General features: G+C 44.9%; 1 protein-coding gene across 1 annotated transcript; it reads left to right on the top strand.

Annotated features, from left to right (window-relative positions):
- The first annotated feature begins 6,998 nt into the window (after nt 1-6,998).
- Nucleotides 6,999-10,294, top strand: LOC149397593 (uncharacterized). The gene is made up of 6 exons (XM_089614277.1): nt 6,999-8,555; nt 8,871-9,155; nt 9,258-9,322; nt 9,446-9,648; nt 9,877-10,198; nt 10,288-10,294. The coding sequence occupies exons 1-6, from the start codon at nt 6,999-7,001 to the stop codon at nt 10,292-10,294; spliced, it is 2,439 nt and encodes an 812-aa protein (XP_089470403.1).
- Nucleotides 10,295-11,001: the final 707 nt, after the last annotated feature.

The raw sequence follows: 11,001 nt of genomic DNA, 5'->3' as shown, positions 1-11,001 counted from the left end.
AATCCTTGCTGAGGTGTGCACGGGAAACTTCAAACTCCCGAATCTCCCTCTCTACAATGGGAAAACTGATCCCACTATCACATCCAACATTACGAAACTTGGATGATGATGCAGGGCGTTTCACCTGCGGCTCTGTGCCAGGCTTTTAGTCTTACCCTCACCGGACCCGGTTTTGAGTGGTTTAAGAATTTAAGACCATGGAGCTTCCAATCATTCAAAGACCTGAAGGACATGTTGCTAGCACGATTTGCTACATCAATGGTCCAAAAGAAGACCAAGATGTACTTATGGTCAATCAGGCAAGAGAATAACGAGTCCTTGAGACAGTATCTCACCCGATTCATTGCAGAATCAAATAAGGTCGACCGCTTTGACGACAGTGACGCAATTACAGCCATCATCGAGGGCTTGCGCACCGGAGACTTCTTAAAGTCTGTTGTCGGTAGAGTCCCTTCTACGATGGCCGAGTTAATGAATCGAGCCAAAACCTTCATGGGGGTGGAATATTAACTCGACGGCCGCAGGAGTGGTAACCAAAGCTCTCGCCGTCGGGATGAGTCCGGCAACGAGCCATGTAGCCCCCGCAAAAGGATGAACAAAGGCGGTCAACCTACCGATAGCCGACCCCCTATGTCTCAAAAACCGCGCCTCGCGAGCAATTATAGAGACTACTCGAGTTACACTCCCTTGAACGCCCCGGTAGCGCAAATCTACGTTGTGGCGCGTGACAAGTTCACAGCTCCGGCTCCAATGAAAGGCGGCTTCGCATCTCGTGACCGGTCCCATTATTGTGAGTTCCACCAGGATTACGGTCACACGACCTCTCAATGCTTCCATCTTAGGAAGCAAATTGAGACATTAATCCAAAAAGGAGAGCTCAAAGAGTTTGTCCTTCGCATGGTAGGAGCTGCAGCCCCCACCGACAACAGGCCACAGCCTGAGAAAGGTGGAGGGGCCACAACCAATACCAACCGCATCGCGGTCGTGGCTACGGCCGATGCACAACTCCACGTCGTCACCACCATCCTAGGTGGCCTGCAAGACGGGGACTCGGCCCGGCAAAGGAAAAAGCTCCTCAGAGCTGCCTCTCAAGAAGGCCTTGCCGGGCAGGTCATCCTCACGTATGAGGAACCTCCGTCCATACCTCATGAGACGATACAATTCACCAATAAAGAGGCCAAGCGAGTTGTGCACCCGCACAATGACGCAATAGTCCTTAAGGCCCAGGTGGCCAACAATTTAGTAAAAAGAGTTCTTATTGATAACGGCAGCGCAGCCGATATAATCTTTAAGACCACCCTAGAGCGCATGAAGCTCGGGGGGCTCCGCCCTGTCCCAACTCATACACCTCTGTTTAGGTTCATGGGAGAGAAGGTCATGACTGAAGGAATCATTGATTTACCAGTCACCTTCGGAACTACCCAAGGTATCGAAGTCGTTCACATGGTCCCTTTTCTTGTGGTTGACCAGGAGTCACCCTACAATGTTATCATTGGGCGACCCACGTTGAACAGACTAAGGGCCATCACGTCCACTTATCACCTATTGGTGAAATTCCCCACCGAAGAGGGGATCGGCGTCATGGCTGGCGATCAGACCCAAGCGGGGATATGCTACGTCCAGGGCGTGGACAGTAAGCCCGCTGAAAAAAGGGTCAACACGATCTACCAACTAGAAGACGACTACCCGTGTGATTAGAAAGACGCACGGAAACTCGGGGAATTAGACCCCCGCGATGATATCGAGAGGTTGAAAGTTGACGCCCCCGATGATCTCACTTCGATCGTTCTCGACGAAGCTAAACCTGACCAGGTGGTGAAGATCGGTGCACAACTCCCTCTCGCCATTAAAACTCAACTCGCGTCCTTTCTTCGGGACGATAAATGACGATAAAACTATCGCTGAAAAGGTACAAGCTAGACGCGCGTTCAACCCTGAACGATACCTAGCAATAAACAAGGAAGTCGAAAAGCTTCTCTCCGCTGGTGTCATCCGAGAAGCCAAGTACCCCAAGTGGGTGGCCAATGTGGTCATGGTCAAAAAGCCTAATGGGAAGTGGCGCATTTGTATAGATTACAAAGATCTTAACAAAGCCCACCCAAAAGATTGCTTTCCACTCATGCGCATCGAACAACTGGTCGACGCCACAGCAGGACATGAACTGCTAAGTTTCATGGACGCCTACTCGGGCTATAACCAGATACGAATGCACGAGCCCGATCAGATCAAGATGACCTTTGTCACTGATCGCGGCCTCTACTTCTACAAGGTCATGCCTTTCGGCCTTAAAAATGCAGGAGCTACTTACCAACGATTGGTAGACCGGATCTTCGCCGACCTGATCGGCAAGACTATGGAAGTTTACGTGGACGACATGCTTGTTAAAAGCCTACTGACTACTAATCACATAGACAACCTAAGGGAGATGTTTTTAATCCTCCGCCGATACAAAATGAAGCTCAACCCCAACAAGCGTGTGTTCGGGGTCGAATCCGAGAAGTTCCTGGGCTACATAGTTAGCCGACGAGGTATCGAAGTGAACCCCGAGAAAATCAAGGCGCTCCTTGACATGAAATCTCCGCGACGTGTCAAGGAAGTCCAAAGTTTGACCGGTCGGATTGCCGCCCTCTCATGTTTTGTGGCCAAAGCAACCGACAAGTGTCAACCGTTCTTCAAAGCAATAAAGAAGACGGACGGCTTTGAATGGACGGACGAGTGCGAGAAGGCCTTTCAAGAAGTGAAGGCCTACTTCGGGACACCTCCGTTCCTTTCCAAGCCAAAAGATGGCGAGACACTTTATATCTACCTCGCCGTCTCCGAACGAGCTGTGAGCGCTGTGCTGATCCGTGAAGAAGATAAGGCTCAATGGCCTATCTTCTACGTGAGCAAAGCCTTGCTTGACGCCGAAACGCGTTACACAGAGATAGAGAAACTCTCTCTTGCTCTCCTCGTAGCCGCCAAAAAGCTACGCCCCTACTTCCAGGCTCACCCAATTGTTGTCCGAACCGGACACCCCATCGGTAAAGCTCTTCAAAAGGGAACATCGACTCGCATGGCGATCTGGTCCCAAGAATTGAGCGAGTACGTGATTGAGTTTCACCCGAGACCGGCAATAAATAGTCAGGCCCTAGCCGATTTCGTGGCTGAATTATCCTACACTCCCGACACGGGAAGAGCAGAAGATGACTCGACCAACGACTTGTCAGCTCGAAAGAGAAAGGTCGACCCTACGGGTCCCATCTGGGAACTACACGTAGACGGAGCATCTAATGCCCAAGGAGCAGGCGCTGGCGTGATTCTAACAAACCCCGACCGGGAAAAGTTACGCTACGCCCTCCACTACGGATTCCAAGCCTCCAACAATGAGGCCGAGTACAAAGCCCTCATCGTAGGGCTGGAGCTTGCTCAAAAGCTAAACGTACAAAATTTACGAATACACTGTGATTCGCAGTTAATCGTAAATCAGGTTAAAGGCGACTACGTTGCCAAAGAACCTAACATGATTGCCAAGTTAGATGCCTTCTCCTGGTTTGAGATCATCCAGATCCCACGAGAAGAGAACTCCGAGGCTGACGCCCTAGGTCGCCTCGGATCCGGTATCACCGAAGATGGGCTGGAAACTATCCCAATCGAGTCTCTCTCGCGACCATCCGTCTCACGTGACGAGGTTGGAACGATTGAGAGCACCGCTCATCCAACTTGGATGACTCCGCTTACGGACTTCTTGTGAAGAGGGGTACTTCCCGAAGACCGCAAAGAAGCCGAAAGGCTGAAAGCCCTCGCATCTAAATACGTGTTGAGAGGCGAAGCCTTATACAAGCGCGGGTACTCAACCCCGCTGCTTCGATGCCTCAACAGCGTCGAGTCGACTAAGGTCCTCTGCGAAATTCACGAAGGCCTCTGCGGGAACCACGCTGCTGGGAGGTCCCTCGCGCTCAAAGCGCTTCGACAAGGCTATTTCTGGCCAACGATGAAAAAAGACGCTTACGACTGGGCAAGAAAGTGCGACAAGTGTCAACGTTTCTCCAACGTTCCACGACAGCCGCCATCTTCCCTGAGTAGCATCGTTGTTCCACGTTCCTTCGCAAAATGGGGCGTAGACATTATCGGCAAGCTTCCCAAAGCCCCGAGGCAATACGAATACGCCATCGTCGCTATTGACTACTTCACTAAGAGGCCGAAGCCGAGCCTCTGGACAGGATCACCGAGGCCAAAACTACAAACTTCATCTGGAAGTCCATAGTATGCCGCCACGGCATCCTCGCGTCGATCGTGACCGATAATGGCGCGCAATTCTACAATGCGAGGGTTAGAGAAATCTGCACCCAACTAGAGATAAGCAAGACATTCTTATCCCCGCGACACCCACAGGCTAATGGCCAAGTGGAAGCCGTCAACAAGACGATTAAAAGCAACCTCAAGAAAAAGCTCGAAGCAAAAAAAGGCGCCTGGGCTTAGGAGCTGCCTTTCATCCTATGGGCCTATCGAACGACCGTTCGAAACGCCACCAGAGAGACCCCATTCTCCTTAGCTTTTGGGATTGAAGTGGTGGTCCCCGTTGAAACGGAAGTCCCCACCTACCGGGTCGACACTTTCGACGAGAAAGAAAATGATGAAGCCATGCGCCTCGAATTGGATCTAATCGACGAGAAAAGATCCGAGGCCCTCACCAGACTCGCTGCACAAAAGTGAAAGGTTGAGAGATACTGCAACGCCAAAGTCAAAAGGCTGATCTTTGCCGTCGGTAGCCTTGTACTCAGGCGCGTGTTCCAAAACACCCAAGTGCAAGGTGCCGGGGTCCTGGGCCCAAATTGGGAAGGACCATATAGAGTTCGACAAGTCATACATGACGGAACCTACTACATTGAACACACGGACGGAACTCCAATCCGGCACCCGTGGAACGCCGAGCACTTGAGGCAATACCACCAGTGACCAAGCCCCCATTTATTGCTCTGACTTCCTTTATTCAATAAGGCCTACGTGCCACTGTTCAAGGATGTTCCCTGTTAGCAAAAAAAAATTAAAAAAAAATAAAGTTTGCGGTCTTTCTTACCCACTTTATTAAAAGTTTTTAGTCATCACGGCACGACCTGTAAACTAAAAACTTAGGGGGCTAATGGGTCCTGCGACATACGCTCAAGGATTCACGGCCAATAAAAAAAACAAAAAAACCTTAAGCCCCCAACTCATGGGATACAGAGGCTTAAGAAGCTCGAACCCCGATGGCTCATCAAGCATACGGGTCAGAGAAAAGACGTCGGCCTAACCTGACGCAACACATATGCTCGGTCGCTCAACAGCACGACCTCAAAGACGCCGGCCCAGCCTGGCGCAACACATAAGTTCAGTCGCTCAACAGCACGAACACTTTTACCCAGGCCTAAGTTGATGAGAATCGAGGAGCTAAAGTTGATGCAAGTGATCAAGGAGTTCAAATGGATACAAGTGGACCTGAGATGACTAAAAGAAAACTTTCAAGTGATCCATTAAGTTTGCCTAGTGGGCCTCTCACAAGGTTTAAGGCCAAACAATTCAAAGAGGCTCTAAATGGGCTGATTCAACAAGTTAGCTCATTTGGGCCCAAAGTTGAGGCAAATCTAAAGCAAGAGAGCCTAATTACAATGATTAAGGTTCTACAAGAGTAATCAGAATGCCTAGGTCGTTTTTAGGCATTGGATCCACATTTCTAACAATAAATAAGGCTGTTCACTCTTTTGGGAGTTACTTTTGTAACCACTCAGAATAGTTGGACGAATTTGGGGTGTTTATACCCATTTAGTGTGTTGTTTTGTGTGTTTTTATGTCAAAAACTTTCAGTTTCAATGTTATAAGGGCTGAGAGTTATTTGCATTTAGATTTCAGCTTTTATTACTAGTGTCTTAAATGTTGTTTTTAGAGCTGTTGGAGCAAAACGTTTTTGGCTGATTGTAAAGCCTCTCCAAGGCTATAAATAAGTGTTTAGGAGAATGTAATCAGGGACAATTCCCCTTTGAATGAAATATATGTGAGTTTGTGTCTTTCTTGTTCTTGAAAAGACTTTTTGAACTTATCAAGTTTTCTTGTGGCGTTCAGCAACTTGACTTATCATCTTGATTCTTAAGTGATCATCTTGAGTATCTTGGTGTGGCGTCATATATATTGTAGGCTTGGTTCTTATCCCTCTAGATATTGGGTCAAGTCTCAACATTCTAGTCCTTTGCAGATCTTGGGGTCTTTTTTCCAATCATTGTTATTGGGTCTCATCACATTTGTTGGTAAGGATCATATCATTTGGTATCAGAGCTTGGGTTCTAAGGAAAAGTTTGTCTATCATTTATTTTAATTTTCGTTTGTGTCATTTCAAGTAAAAAAAAAAAAAACACAAAAAACACAAAAAAAACACAAAAAAAGCACAAAAAAAGTAGGTTTTCCCCATTTTTTTTTCGCACAACTTTCAGTTTTCTTATCATTATAATTTAAAAAAAAGGCAAAAAAAAAGGAAGAAAAAAAAAAGCAAAAAAAAAAAAAAAAGCAAAAAAAAAAGAAGCCAAATGAAGAAAGAATTCAGTCTATCGTTGTAGTATTTTTGTTTGTTTTGTTTTATGGTCTGATTCTAGAATTGGTAATTGAGCATTTTAGTTTACGTAGTGTGGGTTGTTTATCTCATATCTTATCCTTTGCTTTTGAGTCTCGTGATTTGTTGAGTTGTTTCACACATTGAATTGCTACTCGAAACACTTGTTGTTTACTTAGTCTGATTAAGAACAAAAGAAAACACTAGAGTGGAAAAAGGCAAGAGTGTGAGATTATTTGAGGGTAAAAGCCATTTTATTTCTAAACACGAGTGTTGAGCGGATACATTATTGAGAGAAACACGTGAGCGAGTGTTTGTGAGGTCCTCTAACAGATACGTTTTTTTTTTTTTTTTTAATAAAAAAATATATATATTTTAAATGTCAGGAAACGAATCTGATCGTGGGAGATACGTACAACCACCACTTAATCGAAATCTTCAAATGGAGGCATTCGTGGCGTTGATGACGGAGAAGTTTGAACAACTAAATGCGAGGATTGATGGAATAGAAGGGATGGCAGCAAATCATGCACCAAATGTTCCCAATAGACGAGCACAAAGAGCTGAAGAAGAGGGTGATGTATCGGAAGGTGTTGAAGACGAGGTTGCTGAAGATGGTGGAGAAGAGCGTCAACATAACCGGGGCAGGTTTGGGCGTGGTAATGGGAATAGAGAAGCTAGGAGGGGAAGGCCTGGAATGGATGATGATTTGGGGAGTATAAAGGTGACCATACCATCTTTTCAGGGGAGAAATGAACCTGAAGTCTATTTGGAGTGGGAGCAAAAGATAGAGATGGTGTTCGAGTGTCATAACTACTCGGAGATGAAGAAGGTGAAGCTCGCAGCGATTGAGTTCACTGATTATGCCATAATATGGTGGGATCAGTTGTTGAAAGAAAGGAGGAGAAATAGAGAGCGCACGGTGGAGACATGGGAGGAGATGAAAGCCATCATGAGGCGGCGATTCATTCCAAGTTATTACCATCGGGAGTTGTACAACAAATTGCAGCGTCTAACTCAAGGAATAAAGAGTGTAGATGAGTATTTCAAGGAGATGGAGGTGGCAATGATAAGGGCAAACGTGGTGGAGGACAGAGAAGCAACGATGGCTAGATTCTTGCATGGACTAAATCGTGAGATAGCGGATGTCGTGGAGATGCAACATCACGTGGAGTTGACCGATATGGTGCACCAAGCCGTCAAAGCGGAGCAGCAACTAAAGCGAAGGAACATGGCTAGGAGAGGACCAAGTATGTCGTCAACAAATTCGTGGAGGGCAGCCTCTAGACGAGATGAATTTCAAGCAAACAAGCCTAAATTTGACACTTCGAAAAACGTCGTACAACAACCAGGGGCTACACAAGGTAACAAAGAGGCTAATTCTACTAAAACACGTGATATAAAGTGTTTCAAATGTAGAGGTTCAGGACATATAGCCAGCGAGTGCCCAAACAAGAGGGTTATGGTGATAAACGCACAAGGTCAGCTTGAGTCAGAGGATGAGGAAGATGAAGTAGATGAGGACATGCCACCACTTGAGGATTGCAGCGATGGTGAATACCCAGTCGATGGAGAACTATTAGTGGCGAGGAGAGCTCTTAGTGCACAAGTGAAGAAAGAAGAAAATAATCAGCGCGAGAATTTGTTTCATACTCGATGCTTCGTGAACCGGAAAGTGTGTAGTGTGATTATTGATGGAGGAAGTTGCACGAATGTCGCGAGCAATGAACTTGTCGAGAAATTGGCGCTGCCTACCTTGAAGCATCCACGACCCTACCGTCTTCAATGGCTTAATGATAGTGGAAACATCAAGGTGACAAAACAAGTTCTTGTGGCATTTTCGATTGGCAAGTATGAAGATCAGGTGCTTTGTGATGTGGTACCGATGGAAACTTGTCACATGCTTTTGGGGAGGCCATGGCAATTTGATAGGAGGGTCTCACATGATGGTTTCACCAATCGATACTCTTTTACTCTTAAAGAGCAACCTGTTACACTTGTACCATTAAGTCCCAATCAAGTTCTTGCTGATCAATTGAAATTACAAACAAAAAGAGAAAAAGAAAAAGAAAAAGAAAAAGAAAAAGAAAAAGAAAGAGAAAAAGAAAAGGAAAGAGAAAAAGATGAAAAAAAGGAATTTGAAAAGAAAGAGAGAAACATGAGTGAAAAAGTTAGTCTCATGGCAAAAAAAAGTGAGATCAAGAGGGCATTATTCACCCATCAGCCCCTTATAGTACTCATGTACAAGGAGGCCTTTTTATGTACTGATGATCTTGCCGGATCTTTGCCGAGCAACGTTTTCTCTCTTTTGCAGGAATTTGTAGATGTGTTTCCGGAAGAGGTACCTCCTGGTTTACCTCCTATTCGAGGGATCGAACATCAAATCGACTTTGTTCCTGGCTCCACAATTCCAAATCGACCAGCCTATAGAAGTAATCCGGAGGAGACTAAGGAACTTGAGCGGCAAGTCAGTGAGCTAATGGAGAAGGGACATGTGAGAGAAAGCATGAGTCCGTGTGCTGTTCCGGTGATTCTAGTGCCGAAGAAGGATGGGACATGGAGAATGTGTGTTGATTGTCGAGCCATCAACAACATCACGGTAAAGTATCGACATCCTATTCCTCGTTTAGATGATATGCTGGATGAATTGCATGGATCATGTGTGTTTTCTAATATTGATCTTAAGAGTGGATATCATCAGATTATAATGAAAGAAGGAGATGAGTGGAAAACTGCATTTAAGACAAAATATGGATTGTATAAATGGTTAGTCATGCCTTTTGGGTTAAGCAATGCCCCGAGTACATTCATGAGACTTATGAACCATGTTTTACGTACTTTCCTTGGACATTTTGTTGTTGTCTACTTTGATGATATTCTGATTTATAGTCAAAACCTTGAGGATCATGTTGCACATCTAAAATTGGTTTTAGAAGTTTTGAGGAAAGAAAGCTTATTTGGAAATCTTAAGAAATGTACATTTTGCACGGATAAGCTTGTGTTTCTTGGTTTTGTTGTAAGTGCTAAAGGGATTGAAGTTGATGAGGAAAAGGTGAAGGCAATTCACGATTGGCCAACGCCTACTTCGGTAAGTAAGGTAAGAAGTTTTCATGGTTTGGCTAGTTTTTATCGACGATTTGTTCGAGACTTTAGTAGCCTTGCAGCGCCGCTAACCGAAGTCATCAAGAAGAACATCCCATTTAAATGGGGAGCTGAGCAAGAAAAGGCATTCAGACTGATCAAGAAAAAATTAACTAATGCTCCTTTGCTTATTTTGCCTAACTTCACTAAAACGTTTGAAATTGAGTGTGATGCTTCAGGTTTAGGAATTGGTGGAGTTTTGATGCAAGAAAGAAGACCAATTGCGTATTTTAGTGAAAAGTTGAGTGGGGCACCCCTGAACTATCCTACTTATGATAAGGAATTATATGCATTGGTGAGGACTTTGGAAAATTGGCAGCACTATCTTTGGCCTAAAGAATTTGTGATACATACGGATCATGAGTCGTTGAAGCATTTGAAGGGCCAACACAAATTGAATAGACGACATGTGAAATGGGTGGAGTTCATTGAAACATTTCCGTATGTGATCAAATATAAGCAAGGTAAGGAGAATGTTGTGGCAGATGCATTATCTCGCAGGTACGTTCTACTCTCTACTCTAGATTCTAAGTTGCTTGGATTTGAGTACATTAAGGAATTGTATGCTTCTGATTCTGATTTTGGGGCAGCCTTTGAATGTTGTTCTAATGGGGCGAATGGCAAATTTTTTATTCATGATGGTTTTCTATTTCGTGAAAATAAATTATGCATTCCTCATTCTTCATTACGTGAACTACTTGTTAGAGAAGCACATTCTGGTGGTTTGATGGGTCATTTTGGGGTAGCTAAGACATTGGGTATGTTGCATGAACATTTCTATTGGCCCCATATGAAACGAGATGTTGAAAAGATTTGTGAGCGATGCATAACTTGTAAACAGGCCAAGTCTAAACAACAACCACATGGTTTGTATACACCACTTCCGATTCCTAGTGCACCTTGGGTTAATATTTCAATGGACTTCGTTTTGGGATTACCAAGGACTAAGAGGGGGAGAGATTCTGTTTTTGTGGTCGTTGATCGATTTTCTAAAATGGCACATTTTATTGCATGTCACAAAACTGATAACGCATCAAACATTGCTGACCTGTTTTTCAAAGAGATTGTTAGGTTGCATGGCATGCCTCGCACAATTGTTTCTGATAGAGATGCGAGATTCTTGAGCTATTTTTGGAAAACGTTGTGGGGAAAGCTGGGAACAAAACTATTGTTTTCTACTACTTGTCATCCACAAACCGATGGGCAAACTGAAGTGGTAAATAGATCATTATCCACTTTGTTGTGTTCTATCATTCAAAAGAACCTGAAAGCTTGGGAAGATTGTTTGCCACATGTTGAATTTG

Source organism: Urtica dioica, chromosome 5 (assembly GCF_054948205.1).
Source record: "Urtica dioica subsp. dioica isolate 48M chromosome 5, U.dioica_male_clone48M_v1_H2, whole genome shotgun sequence".
Classification (NCBI taxonomy): Eukaryota; Viridiplantae; Streptophyta; class Magnoliopsida; order Rosales; family Urticaceae; genus Urtica; species Urtica dioica.
Note: the sequence above shows the minus strand (reverse complement) of the source record. Positions and strands in the feature narration are given on the sequence as shown.

Excerpts from the sequence above, each read along its gene's own strand:
- LOC149397593 (XM_089614277.1), top strand. The coding sequence starts at position 6,999 with ATGGAGGCATTCGTGGCGTTGATGACGGAGAAGTTTGAACAACTAAAT. Across the intron at positions 9,323-9,445 it reads AAATATGGATTGTATAAATG|TCAAAACCTTGAGGATCATG; the intron begins GTTAGTCATGCC and ends TCTGATTTATAG. Across the intron at positions 9,649-9,876 it reads GCCAACGCCTACTTCGGTAA|GTTTAGGAATTGGTGGAGTT; the intron begins GTAAGGTAAGAA and ends GTGATGCTTCAG.